General features: G+C 50.4%; 1 protein-coding gene across 3 annotated transcripts in view; it reads left to right on the top strand.

Annotated features, from left to right (window-relative positions):
- Positions 1 to 3189: 3189 nt before the first annotated feature.
- PAX3 (paired box 3) overlaps positions 3190 to 14560 on the top strand; it is a 101436-nt gene continuing 90065 nt past the window's right edge. Inside the window, exons 1-4 of one of the 3 annotated variants that reach the window (XM_055573581.1) lie at positions 3190 to 3280; positions 4584 to 4819; positions 6153 to 6282; positions 7450 to 7584. In XM_055573581.1, the coding sequence (XP_055429556.1) occupies positions 3196 to 3280; positions 4584 to 4819; positions 6153 to 6282; positions 7450 to 7584 (586 nt within the window). In that variant the 5' untranslated portion in view covers positions 3190 to 3195. The remainder of the gene's footprint in view (positions 3281 to 4583; positions 4820 to 6152; positions 6283 to 7449; positions 7585 to 14560) is intronic. The other 2 variants (XM_055573578.1, XM_055573580.1) reach the window with 2 other exon arrangements.

Raw genomic sequence — 14560 nt, 5'->3', positions numbered from 1 at the left:
TCCTGCTGCAGGAGTCAGGGGGTGGGCTAGCTTTGGCTTCCAGAGAGACTTTGGAAAGTAAAATAAAGGAAGGCCAAAGCTTTCGAAGACAGGGAAGGAGTGGCTGGAGTGCAGAATCAGGTGCCTTCTTGAGAAACCAGGTGGGAAACCAGTAACCACTCCGACCTCTGGTGACCAGTTGCTCACGTGATGCGAGACATTTCCCCCTCCCCCCGTCTGACTTGACTGCAGTGGGCACCACCAGCCAGGGAGTCTCAAGCAACATTGCTGTCCTGGCCCTCCCGAGTCAGACTTTGGGTCTACCAATCTCAGAGAATTTGGACTCTGGGGAATTTGGAAGTGATCCCATAACCTTATGGGCCCAAGCACCTGAGGATGTCCTCCCACCTATGTCTGGGTCTTCAGGGTCCTCTAGCTGTTGCCAGGGTGCGGAAGAGTCGAGTTAACTGGTGGCATATAAACGCCAGAGCGCCAGAGCGCTCTGGCGGGTGGGGGTGGGGGAGTCCGGGAAAGAGAGACTCCTGGGCCACAGGTCTCCACTTCACCCTCTCTGGTTTCCATTTGTACTTTTTCATAGCAAGGGGTGTTCGGTTTATGGATGCGCGTGCTGGCCAGGCACCTATGGGCACTCGAAATCAATTTCAATCGGCAGTATCCCCATTCAAAGGTCCTGCCGGCTCTATGGTTGCAAGGAGGATGCAAAACCTGGGAGAGTGAGTCTTTGGCTTTGTGTTCCTTCACGGATCCATGGGCCCTGGGGAGAGAGAACGCCCATGGAGAGAGCACTGGGTCCACGGGGAGAGCTTGAAGCCCGAGCCCTCGGCTTTGCAACCAATGAGACACAGCCCTGGCCGTTCTTTAAGTTTTTCACACTGTCATTACCGGCGGTGGGGAGTGGTTCCCGGGTTCCTTTTAACTGCGAGTTGAGTTTGCATTTGCTCCCGTGAAACACACTTTGGGTACCTCCCTCCTCCAACAAGAACCAGGGACCCTAGAAGGTGCTCTGGCTGCTCCGCTCAAGCTTTAGTGGCAGAAAACTTGGAAAAAGCCCAGCTCTTGAGAAGTAGCATAGGAAACAAGACACAGGCTTTGGTGGCCCTTAAGTGTGCAAGAAGGAAATGAGAACGTTTCCCCCTGACAAACTGAATCATTTTGTGTAAAACCAAGTTAAACAGGACTGCATGCTAAGCAGCATCCCTCCAGAGTAGTGTGAGTGCACGGGGCCTCCCCCCTTGGGTGGGTGAGGGGGTGTCCAGATTTTTTCTGGTGTCTCCATTGCCCATCTCCCATTGCTCAGAGGGTCAAACAAACCTTTTGACTTTGGTCTGAGATGAAAGCTGCCTGCTTTTCCCACTTGCGAGTGGAGTTTTAAAAAGCCGGCTCCCACACAGTTGAGCAGCTATACTCCCCCCAGCCCCCCATCTTGCCTTCTTAGTTTGACTTAATTAGGGGGTGGAGAGTTGGGGTTGGGGGGGCTGAGTTCACGTAAAAACTGTCAAATGAGTTGAGGGAGAAAAGGACGGGAGAGGGTGGAGAACTCCAACACAGAAAAAATTCAAAAATCGTAAAAGGAAAAGGGGGAACTTGAAGCCCAGAAGTCATTGTTTCCTTTATTTCAAAGGGAAAAACCTGCCCGATTCTCATCCTTTTGATTGATTAAGGCCCTGAATACCTCGCAGGCCCAGAGTGACAGTCTCTGAATAGACTCGAGCGAATAAAGCGCAGTGCAGAGCGCGGGGCTGGCACTCGGGGGTGTGAAGGAGGCGAGTTCGCTGGCACTTACCAAGTTATAAATAAAAGCCTATGCACAATAGCACCTTCTCTAAGGACAGACAGTCTTTACAACACTCCTGGCGTCATATCCTGCTGGGGACACTTCAGCTCCTAGCCAAGACTTTGCTCCTTTTATTTTTCCAGCAGTTTAGTCTGAATACCATAATAAATTCCTGAGAACAAACGCTGCAGCCGGGCAAAACTTTAACATATAGATGAATCTCTGCCGAAGCATTGGGGGATCTGTACCTCTAGATTTAGAGCTGGGGCTTCTGAGAGAGGGTTCTTTTTAATCAAGAAGAGGAGATAATTTTCTTTCTCTTCCTCTTCCCAGGCTTCGGGTAACCAGGACTGGGGCCTACGACCACTACTTAAGTAAGCTTCAGTGTCTTGGCCGCCAGACGGTGAAGACAAAAGAACTTATCAGCACATCCTGGACTCTTTCTGGGAGGAACCCCATAGGGAAGACCCTCATAATAAGCCTAGGCCAAGGGGCATGGGCCAGAGGAAGGAAGACTAAAGAGGTCTGGGGGCTCCAATGCCTTCTTATTGGAACTGCGCCCCCTTCATTGGCAGTAAGCCAAGAAAAATGGGCGAGAGGGAGAGCCACAGGTAGAAAAACAGAGACATAGAGACACACAGAGAGAATGAGAGGACGAGTCAGACAGAGAAAGACATACAGAGATACACAGAGATGAGGAGACAGAGAAACAAAGTCAAGGAGAGAGACATACATGGGGTGACAGACAGAGAGGCACGGATCCCTCTTCAGTCTCGGCATCGCCTCAGTACTGTCTCTCCGAGTTTCCGTGGGTCTACCCTTCTTTCCCCAGGTTAGAGGCGCAGCGCGGGTCCCTCTCTGGGCCGGTCGAGGCTTGGGCACCGCCGGGGATGGGAAGAGAAAGTGGCCGCTGTCGCCCAATCAGCGCGTATCTCCGCCACCCGGGACGGTCTCCCCGTCGGCCAATCGCAGCTCAGGGCTCCTGACCAAGCTTTGGGTGAAAGAACTAATAAATGCTCCCGAGCCCAGATCCCCGCACTCGGTGTCACGACGGGAGGAGACTCAGGCCGGCCACGCTCCCGCCCCCACCCCCCCTCCCCGGCTCGTTGCCGAACTCCGAGACCCCTCCCCAGCGTTCCTAGCCGCGGGGCCGCCGGCCCAGACTCGCACCAAACTTTTCCGCCCTGGGCTAGGGATCCTGGACTCCGGGGCCTCCCTGACCACCCCCTTCCCCCGGTTCCACCTTGAGCCTCTCTTTGGACTAAGAGCGAGCAGCCCCCCTTTCCCGGGTCCCTCCTTTCTCTCCAGCCTTTTTGGGGAGGGACTCTCCACGCTCGGGGGAGTTGCCTGGGGTCACCAGCGCCTGTCTCATCTATTTCGCCTTCACCTGGATATAATTTCCAAGCGAAGCTGCCCCCAGGATGACCACACTGGCAGGAGCTGTGCCCAGGATGATGCGGCCGGGCCCGGGACAGAACTACCCGCGCAGCGGGTTCCCGCTGGAAGGTAAGAAAGGGCCTCAGCGCCGCCCAGATCGTGGGTCCGCGGCCAGGCTGCTCCACCCAGCCGGGGTCTCCACGGGCTCCTTCGGCGCGTCCAGGAGCGCATTCCCGGGGTACCCCCATATCAGGAGGAAACAGTCGGGAGAGGTCCCCTCTCGAGTTTCTCTGGGTAAACGAAGGGTCCTTTTTCTCTGTAACTCCTGCCGGAGCTTGGTGGCCAGGCCTACTCCTGGGCGGGTATGCTTTCCCCTGTTGTTTTGGAAATGCCTTGGTGGGGCAGGGATCAACCGGCTTTTGAGCACCAGCAAGCAACTTCTCAGCACTTTGTGCCCCCGAAGGTATCTCAAAACTACCCCGGCTGTTCCTGTATTCGCTAAACTCTTGTTAATTCTGGAAGGATTTTCTTAGGGGGTGCGAAGTTGTGGTGGCGCATGCCCGTGCAGAATCGTGCTGGGGAATTTTTAGTATTAATTGATTCCTTAATTAGGGCCCCATTTATCTCCAGCTTCATCTGGAAGTTTCCACAATCCATTCGGGGGACTGCCTTTCAGTTAGAGTGAAGGTTCAGGACTCCAGGGAGGCAGGAGACCTTGCAAATCCTTTTTCGGACTTTCTAGACAGTTTGCAGGCTCGGGCACCCGAGCCGGGTTGCTGACCCTGCCGGGGCCTGGGCTTGGCCCTCAGTCTGATATAGGATGTATTATTAATAATAACCAGAGCACCAGAGGAGGTGAGGGGCCTGTGAGCAGACTGGACTGTCATCTCTGGCCTGAGGTGTAACAGGTGACTCGCGATGACACCTGCGGCTTGCTTTCAGTACCCTCTTTGACCTTTGGCTGCAGTACTCCTAGCCCAAAACCCAAAGGGTTGTCAACTCCTCCAAGTTTCTTAGAAAGATCCCCCAGTTAGACAGGGTTTAATGCCAGCCGCAGAAGGCCTGGGTGAACTTCTCTCTGCAGGGAGGCTGTTCTTTCACCAGCCTCTAGGTCTCCCCACCCCACCCCCTGCCCCTGCAAATTGTCCCCTTTCTTGGGTCCAAAGGGAAGACAGGTTCACTATAGCGAGTTTATTTTGCCCTGGTTGCTCCTTTCACACAAGATTATGTGCCCTTGAATTGCTTAATAGTTTGAACAAGTGTGGTTAAAGTAGGGTCTCAGGTTGGGAGCCCGAATGGAGCAATTTCAGTGCTAAGGCTGTAACATACCGATTGGCCAGAAGAGTGTGAAATTGGGGTTTATCTTTTGGGCTGCTCTCCTCTCTCCCCAAATGATCTTCCATTTGTCTCTCTTCTTGACTTCTGTTCCCAGTGTCCACTCCCCTCGGCCAGGGCCGGGTCAACCAGCTTGGAGGTGTTTTTATCAACGGCAGGCCACTACCCAACCACATCCGCCACAAGATCGTGGAGATGGCCCACCATGGCATCCGGCCCTGCGTCATCTCCCGCCAGCTGCGTGTGTCCCACGGCTGCGTCTCTAAGATCCTATGCAGGTATCAGGAGACCGGCTCCATCCGCCCTGGTGCCATTGGTGGCAGCAAGCCCAAGGTGAGCTCGCAGGCCTGGCCCTGGGGGCCTCCTGTCTGGAGTTAGGGCAGAGTGGGCAGCGGGAAAGGACTGCCAGCTGGGACTTTCTGAGGTGTTTTTTTTCCAAGTCTGGGAAAGTGTGTGTACGTGTGTGCGTGGTGGGGAGGGTGGTGGTGGTGAAGAGAAGGGTCTACAGTGCTGTTTGAGCTAGTACTCCTTGATAAATGCTAAGGAAAAACTCTAGCCTTTTTGCAAAGGAGATAAAGCCTTTGTTTTGTATGCCTCAGAATCCTGAAATTCTCATCAAATTGTTTTAATAGGCAGACACCCAAAGCGTCCAAGCTGTACGTGCTCACCTGTTGCTGGTTTCTTCTCCAAGTATCTCCCCAGCTCCCAGCGACTACACTGCCCATTCCAAATGTAATCCAAGGAGCCACTTTGGGTTTTTGAATGGTTTCACTTCCAACTTTTCTCCCCTATTGCCTCCAGTCCAAATTGTCTTCAAGGAATCAAAAGCTAGGGTGATTTGCTTTCTTTGTAATGAGCCGATGACTTGGCTTTTAAAAGGCAGTTTGGTGCTATCCTCAAATTATTTAGGTTCTCCTTACAAAAGGAAAGAGAATCACACTGGCTATGGCTGAGTGGGAGGGGATTGCCTACAGCTGCCCTTTTTTCTGGATGTGGGGAAAATCCAATATAATTTTCTGGTTGCCACAGGGCAAAACCAAAAGGAGGGTTCTGGTAAACTGAAAATTTCCAGACAACTGCCTTTCCTCGCATGCCAGCCCGCTTTGCAACCTCTCTAAGAATCTCTGGAAACTCTTTTTCTTGGGGGGTGGGGTGGGATGGAATAAAGAGCCTGTCTTTCCGATTAATCATATTTGCTACCACTCTGATTTTTAATGGACACTCAACTTTTGCGTTTCATTTTGCTCTTCACTTGAGCTAAAACCTTGAGTTCCTTTGAAAAGGCCCAAGTTACAGATCTAACCTGATTTTTTCTGCTCCTCTTTCAAGTCTTACTTTTTTTAGTTTCGTTTTCGTGTTGATTCAGCATAAGGGGTTGCCTTTCTTTATTCCCACGGATCAGAAAGTACACCCCTTCCAAGAGGTCATACCTCTTCTTATTTTATCCCAACTGTGAGAGCTGATCTGGGGAGGAGAGGGTTGGGATGGTTTTCTCTCTGCCCTTTTCTAAAGTACACTGCTCAGAGAGTTGGGGTCCTTTTGCTAACCAGGGGAAACTTGCCACGGGGCGCAAGAAGGAGCATCCCGCCAGGCCCGGAGGCGGTGAGGCCGCCACATCCGGCCCAGAGAACTGGGTACCAACGCCGGTCTGCCGGTTCTCTTAAAGCAGGTGACAACGCCTGACGTGGAGAAGAAAATAGAGGAATACAAAAGAGAGAACCCCGGCATGTTCAGCTGGGAAATTCGAGACAAATTACTCAAGGACGCGGTCTGTGATCGAAACACCGTACCCTCAGGTACCAGGTTCATCTGCGTCTTCCCAAGGCTAGTCGTCAGTCGCTATTACGCGGGCGGGCCATCTGAACCATAACCACCCCCAGTGATCGATCTGGATGATCGGGAGGCGGTCCCTCCCGGGGCTCTGAAATATTTACGAACTAGCCGTTTTATGGAGGTAGTGATCAGCTGCTTGTCCTGGGGTTGAGAGATCGCCGCTCAGGGCTCCCCAAAGAGGGTTTCTGTCGAAGGGGCAGGGCAGGAAACGCGAGGCGGAGGCCAAGCGTTTATTAATATTGATGTTTCCTTTTAAAGAGAAACAAATGTTTTGGTAACCCTAACCGAAGGGAGATGGGGCCGCGCCAGCCGAGGCTTCTCCGTGCGCGCACGGGAGGGGAGGCTTCGGCAACGGCCGGGAGATTTTTTTACGGGAGAGTCCCAGGGACCATCCGGCGCCCCCGGCGGCCAGGGGGAGGCGAAGGAAGAATAGGGGCGAGAGCAGGGCAAGCGCGAGGGCGCACGGTTTGTTTTTAATTAGAAGGAAACTCCCTTTCCCCCCCTGCGAGAACGAGATATTTCAGAGGATGGATTTGTTTACCAGACTGGAATCTGGAAAAAATAAACGGGGAAGAGTGCATTTTCTTTTGATTTTTACAATAGGAAACGATTCTGCAGTTGAAATTTAAACCTTTTATGGTCGCAAAAGAAAAGAAAAAAGTCGAATTGCAGGGGATGGGGCCGCTCTCCTTCCTGCCATACCGCGAACCGCGGGGCGCAATGCCTTCAGCTTGGGGTTGGGGGTGTGCCGGGTGGGCTGGCGGGAGAATTCTCTGAGACTGGAGATCTAGAGGCCCGTCTGTGGAGTCAGGAGGGAGGCTTCCTACTGGGGAGAGAGGACCGGTACGGCTGTTCCCGGCCCCTAACCCGGAGGTGTGAGCTTTCCAGGCTGCGGTCTCCGTGATCCTAGAAGACGATCATACAATGGGGGTGGGGTGGGGGCAGGTTGAGTGGGAGGGTGAGGCGGGGTGTAGAAGGACAAGGATGCCCAAAGATGCAGGAGGGGGCAGAAGCAAACTGTGCAGGGCAGGCCTTCTTCACCCCCACTCCGATTAGGGGCTGGGGAGCCCCTTCCAGCATGATCCTGCAAATCTCAGTCGTTTGCGCCCCTTTCTTCCTTCCGCCCCCAGTGAGTTCCATCAGCCGCATCCTGAGGAGTAAATTCGGGAAAGGCGAAGAGGAGGAGGCCGACCTGGAGAGGAAGGAGGCAGAGGAGAGTGAGAAGAAAGCGAAACACAGCATCGACGGCATCCTGAGTGAGCGAGGTAAGCGGCGGCGCGCTGAGCGGCGCCCTGCGGGCCAGCGCCTCTCGGACTCCGCGCTCTGACCTTGGAGGCTTACGGGCTGCGCCTCCCCGGCTCATGTCACGGTCCCTCCTCACTCGTATCCACTGCACCCGGGTAAGAGCATTGAAGAGAAAGACCCGAGATGCACTTTCATTAAATACAAAAATCTTTTTTCTCTCTCTCTTTTCTGTTTTATAAATCTTTGTTCCGCATCACTCCCAGTCCCTCGGAATCTAGAACTACAAATTGCGGTCTGGCTGAGGGGCTACCCTCTTGCCCGCAGGCTTGCAAGACTGAATCTGAGCAGTTTGGGGCCTGGGGGGCAGTCTTTGAGCCTCCCGAGGTTAAAGGAACTTTTTGTGCCCTTAGGAAAGGCCCAGAGTCTCCAAAGAGCTTCCTTGGTTGAGGGGGTGGGTAGGCAGGGGAGAGGAAGAGAGACTCAAAACTCTTGAAGGCAGTAGGTTCTCAAAGTTGTGTCACACTGATTGCCTTATAAATGTATATGTGTACGTCGGTGGTTTTTCCTTTGTTTTAAATTGGTTTTCAAGTGCGGTAGGGTTTGAACTGTGTGTGTCTGGGAAGAAAAACAATCCTAAAATCTTGGTTACAAGCGAGGGGCTCTGGGTTCTCGGGTTCGCAATGTGGGCGCACTTTCTCTTCCCAGGGGTGTCTTCTCCTTGGCTGTGATCTGTTAGCCTCAAGAGAAAAACCTCCCCTGTGGAGCCTTACATGTAGCCTTGGGGTTATCTTCAGAGCCCCACGGAAAAAGTCAGCCCCATGGGAGTTGAACTGGGAAGGGATCCTGGCACAAGGAGAGTCTCCGCAGTTCTGCCTCTCAGCACTTTTGGCCTGGGGGATGGTTGCACCTCTTCCAAGGCCCAAAGGGTCGGGAGTTGCCTGGTGTCCCCACCCATGCATGGCCTTCCCTCGCTGGGGGCTGAGACTTCTGAGGCTGAGTGGACTTTTGAGTTGACCTAGAAGGGCAGGCGGCTCTACAGGTGGGCTTGGAGCGGTCAACCACTTCGACCTACTGGATCTGAGCCCTCCGCCAGTGGTGTCCCGGGTAGGACTGTGGTTCGGGAAACTGGTCGCTTTTTTTACTTTCGTTGCTCAACTCTAGCGCAGACCACTGGCCCTCCGGAGCCGACAGCTTTACAAATCAATAGGAAGTCTGTACACAACCTCGAAGAGACACAGACTTAGATGTTACAAATCCAAACCACAGTTTGTAGGGCTAAACCGATGCCTAGGTGCTCTGGCACACACAGGCAATCAAGACATAAAAACCCAGGGCAGGTTGAATGAAGAAGACACATACCCTGTGGCTTTCCTCCTTTGAAGCAGGGGTCTCACACAGACTCAGTGTAAGCCCTTCTTTTTGAAGGGGTGCCTTTCTGCCCTGGTCTCTGAGAGGATGCCTGGCTTTTAGTCCTGGTCTAGAGCTGTACTGGAGGTGCTGGGGAGGGAAGAAGGAGAGAAGCCAGCCAACCCCAAACCCAATGGCCCCTGTAGGCACTAAACCCAGAGGGAGGCTTGGGAAGGAGGGTGGAGGTGGCCAGGCTTTGCTACTTGTTGCTGGAGGCGCCTGCGCCGCAGCTCCATCGCTTCCTCGCCGCACCGGCAACCGAGGGCCCAGGAGACAAAACGCCCCAAATGAGCTGGTCAAACATTTGTACAACTTTTCCAGCTTTTACAAAGAAGGCCTTCTCTACACAATCTACACTTGGAGATGAACTTGGGAGACAAAGCCTGGAGAGTCCATTGAAACTCACACTTTAGCTCGGCCCAGACAAAGCTCCCGCTCGCAGCAGCTTGATGTGAACAAAGGAAGGCAACCTTTTTATAATTCAAGGAGAAAAGAAGAGAAAACAGCCCCACAAAGGGCTGAGAATAGACATTATGGGCTTGCAATGAGGGATGAATTATTCAATGAGCCCCAAGAGCTGCTGCGCCAGGAAGTTTTATGGACTCTCCAGCCGTGGAAAAAGTGGCCATTTCACCTACAAAATGTTTCTAGTCTTTCGGGCTGTCTAGCTGGGGCTGCTGCCATTCAAGGGCAATTGCTACCATTTTTAAAAGCAGAGTATTCTCCCCAGCGGAGCTGAACCGTTGAAAACACACACATACACACAACTCGGAGGCTAAAGTCTAATTTAATTTGGGGTTGTCAAGCAAGAGGCAGCGTCAGTCTCTTCAGCGCCTCTAGCTCCTTTTCCAGATGAGCCCTGGAGGGCAACAGGGGCCCAGAGAAAGGACAGAGTGGAGTGGAGTTGGAAGGGAAGTTTAGAAATCTCAAAAAAAAAAAAAAAAGATTCCCGGTGGTTTGGGCAGCAAAAGTCTCCGGCTTCCCGGCTTGGAAAATAGAATGAATGTTGATAAAGGGGTCTGAGCTCCCAGGCGGGCCTAAGGAAGGCGGTTTGGGCGTCCTGAGCAGGGCGGCGCGCGCTTTCTGAAGGTTCCAGATTCCTTTTCGGCCTGCCGGCTGTTGCTGACTGGCTCTTCTCGGGTGCATCTTTCTACTTGTCAGAGACTAGGACATAGGGTGAGAGGCATCCTGAAAGAGGTCAGAACAGCTCTCGTTTTTCTCCCCAGGGTCGCGTTCTAGATGGCCCCATTCACTTTCTCAACTTTGCCTTGTGCCTCGCCCCATCCAAGACGACCGTGGCTGACAGACCCGGTGCGCGCAGGCCCGTGCGCCCTGGCACGCAACAGACTGCGCGCCCCTCCTTGGATCTACACCTCCAGCTGTTTTGCCAGTGTGGAAGGAGAGGGTTGGGCGGCCAGGAATCCCCCACCCTTCCCAGGACCTTCTTCACTCCCCTTCCTTCCCCTCCCCACTCGGCACCGAGAGCCGACCGGGCGCAGCCGGAGAAACCCAGCCCCGGTCGCGGCAACGGGGGGCTATGGGCACGGCCCGCGCCGCGGCCACTCAATGGGCGCCTCTGTTCCTCCCCCGGCGCGGCGGAGCGGGCCCGCGGGCGCCGCCACAATGGGCACGGCCCCCACTCTTGCGCCCTGAGCCAAAGCGCCGCGCCGCGCCGCCCCCTCCCCTGCGCTCCGGCCGGCTCGAAGCTTAGCTCGCCGGGCTGCAGCCGACTCAATTGCCTCCTTTATGTCCTTCTCACTTTCATCTAGACACAGCCCGCCTCCCCCTCCTTCTTCTCCTCTTTTTTCCCCCTTCCTTGCCTGAGGCTCACATTAGTGAAATTTCTGCAACCTCCCCCCATTTTTTCCCCCCTCTTATTTTAAAGAAAGCCCTTAACACAAAAGCGGTGACTAATCAATAGAAACTGCTCCTTCATCAGCTCCTCCCCCCAGCCTTTTCCTCCTCCTCCACCAGCGGCAGGGTGACGCTTTTCCTGTTTGTGAGTTTTGGGAAACATTTTTGCTTTGTGCCGTAATGGAATTAGAGGACAGATGAGGACTGTAAATGGACACGCGACTGCAAGACTCTCGCTTAAATATTTAGATGCAAAGTTACAATTACTGACTTGTTGCAGCAGCTTTGAAGTGGCAGCTCGGGGGTGCAGGGGGAAAGAGGCCAGATTGCCAAATTGATGTTTTGATTGGGGCTGGAGATACACTTTCATAGGACCCTAACCCTTTTTAAGAATCACCAGCTAGCGTGGGAGGTTTGCAACAATTTCAAAGTTTGAGCCAAGAGACCCAAGCATAGGTCGGTTGGAGCTTACCCTCCTTTTATATCGATCCCTTTCAATTTGACATTTATGAAAAGCACTGTTTTGGGTTTTTTTTTTTTTGGATTTGAGAAAGTAAAAGTGACAAAAGCTTTGCTCGAGTTTGCAAACTTGTGAGCTTTTCTAAAATTAACGAAGACGACGTCATCTTTTCAGCCGGGCATACGATAAAACAATTAAACACGTACTGACATTTTAAAAGTTCTGGAACGATTTCGTTTCCTGTGGGATCATGAACATTTTATCATTAACGGGAGCACTACTGAAATGGAGGGGAACTGAAGGCAGTTTCGTGTCTCTCCCCCTCTACCCCACCCCACCAGTTAGCAGGGAAGGACTTTTTGGCGCGAGGCAAAGGGCGGGGGTCAGGCGGGGGCGGGAGGGGGGAGGGGGAAAATCTTTCCCACAGATTAAAATCATGAGCTATAAGATCTTAGGTTTGTGGCATCGGAACCTTTATTAAAGTGGACAGCCCGGTCTCCATTTGTCAGAATCACGAATTTGACCCCAATGTCGTCTCTTGTCTTTGGGGGGTAAATTTCATGTTTTCTGCAGCGCTTAAAATACTCAACATATAAAAATCTATGGGAAATACCAGAACTTGAGTTAAATTGAAACAGCACGCTGTGTTCTTTTCGAGGAGGTAACGGTAACGATTTTCCCGTTGGACCGATTTGAAAGGAAGCAACCGAGATCAGATTGTAGCTTTCTTTTTCGCTGGTTGGTTTTGTCTGGTTGACTGCTGTCGGCTTACTTTATAGCCTTATTGAAAACATGCAGATTTTCTAATTAATGCTTGAAATTGTATGTTTATTTTGAAGTTTGATTTGCTGGGTGATAGCACCGGAACGGGGACGTTGGGGCTTCAAGTGCGTAATAATTACTGAAGGGTCATTTAAGAGTCCCCAGGGCTATGCAATAAAACCCATCCGCGTGGCGAGGTGGAACCAGCAAGTGCGCCTGGGTTCAAGGGGTGGAATATGCGGAAATTCATCAGGTGAATAGCAGTGTTGCCGCCGAACTCAGGTTCAACTTTCACGAGTATTTTGTATTTTGAGAACAACAACAAAAATCCTTCGTAACCACGAGGTTAAATGTTAACGTACATAGTCAATAAATGTTAAAAGCCTCAACAACAGCAACAAACACATGTTGAGAGTTTCGCCAGGCTTGGGGGCAGAGGAGGTTCTGTTTGGTGGGGTCCTACCCCAGGTAATTTATTTATGCGGGTAAATAAAGATTAAAGTACCATTAAGAATGTACATATATAACTAACAAGACAGTAAAAGGCAATTAAGCAGTCAGTTTAATGCCTTATCTCACTGGCTGCTCTGGGGTTGTTTTACAACAAGGAATTAAAATCTGAAAAGGAAGTTTTCAGCAGCTCTGGCCAAATATTGATTAAGTAGCTGTTTGTTGATACCATTGTTACGCATTAAAAGGCCAGGATCGCGGCCTCTCAGTGGCCATCTTCCATTGTGAAGGATTCTTAACCACTGAGATCAAAGCGGGATCATTTCAACTTATCTGTCTTGGAAAATCCCCCTTTTCCTCTGCAACCTCTAAGGAGGATTGACCGAATTCTCTTTAAGAAAAAGGAACCGAAACCAGTTACATGTCCTAGGTTTGTAGAGAAGAGATTCTTGGGGTGTTTTTAATTATCCTATGGTGATTTCTTGTTTAAAACTTAAGCTAAGATGGTGAATTTATCATCAAATAGATTTTCCTTGGCCGGGAGGTGGTGGGAGGCATGGAAGCTAAGATCCCAGTGTCCACTAAATTTCTAAATATGGAAGTTTTACTGAAGTTGCTTTCCAAGCTGGAATGATGTAAAGGCAAGATGTCAGAGTTTTATGTAAAACTAGGTGGGGAATAATTAAATACACAGGAAACTGAGAGTTAGATTAACTGCATTTCCCTACATATGTTTCCACAATTTTTCTGTTTATGGATGGTTAGATGAGTCCCATGTATATTTTTAAACCTCCTACAATGTAGGAGCAGATATGTGTTTGTTTGTGTGTGTAGTTTGTGCATCGTTAGAGTTTATTTATAAGTTGGTCACTATGAATTATGCTGGCAGTAAACTATACCCAGTTGCACACACACACAGAAAGGTTTATTTGTCCTGTGGATTACACTTTCTAGAGTCATCAGAATTTGAAGTAACAGCACAGCTTCCCAATTCATACTCAGCACTGCTGTTGAATGCTAGGAAAAATATTTCCCTGAATAATTGTATGACTTTTTTGGACTGTTGATTTTTCGATGAACTGCTAGACTTTTTTTTTTTGGTTTAAGAATTCAATATATTTGGAAAGATTTTTCTTTTATTATGAGAGCTAAAATTCCTGCAAAGGCTCTTTTGGAAATACCATCTCTGTGCTTAATTTGCAAATTCCAACAAATCACTCTAACTGAGGTTGTGAAATTTATGCCAGATTCAGCTTTGAATATTCAACTGAGCATCATGGATCTGCCTGTGGGGGAGATTTTCTGAAGCCCTTTCTCTGTTCATTTCTCTACTAAATGTGCTTAGAGACTTATTTTTATTTCATTTGATTTTATTTTACTATGTCATTCACTCTTGAGCAAGATGAATCTTGACATACAGAGTCAGAATCATTAGTGAGTATTTTCTAACATTTTCTATTATAATTCCCAATTAATTAATAATCTATCTGTGCTCAAATGTCCTTTGAAATAGTCCCAATCATTGGGCATTGGGACAACTGCCTGAAATAGATTAAGCTGGAAATGTGAGTCAGTGCAGATTGATTATGACTGCCTTGTCCTGGATCCAGATGCAATGCTAGAGAATTCTTTGCTATATTTTTCACGTATATGTGTATTTCATGTTTCACATACATGTGGAGTGAAAGTGACTATCCTGTCTTGGAAATCAGGCTATGTGTTCATATACTGCCAGGGGGACACAGAGTCATACTCTGAGTGGAGCCTGACCTCAGTACCAAGGCAGAATTACTGACTTTGACAGTGGGCTTATGTTAATTATATCTCAATAAGGTTAGAAAAAATATTTGATGTTATTGTTGAAATAGAAAAGTGCTGGCTGCCTTAGCTGGAGAATTGTGATTTAAGAAAGTAAAAGGGAATTTCAGAAGTTGCTGTTCTTTTGGAAGATGTACACCAAAGTGGGGACAGAGGACCATTCTCTACTCTGCTGGGAAAGGTTTCCTCACCCCATTCGTCCCAGTCTTGGGTGGAAAGTGGCACAGTTCAGCTTTCAGCTTTAT

The sequence above is a fragment of the Bubalus kerabau genome, chromosome 3 (genome assembly GCF_029407905.1).
Source record: "Bubalus kerabau isolate K-KA32 ecotype Philippines breed swamp buffalo chromosome 3, PCC_UOA_SB_1v2, whole genome shotgun sequence".
Lineage (NCBI taxonomy): Eukaryota > Metazoa > Chordata > Mammalia > Artiodactyla > Bovidae > Bubalus > Bubalus kerabau.
This window is presented reverse-complemented; position numbering and strand designations above follow the sequence as displayed.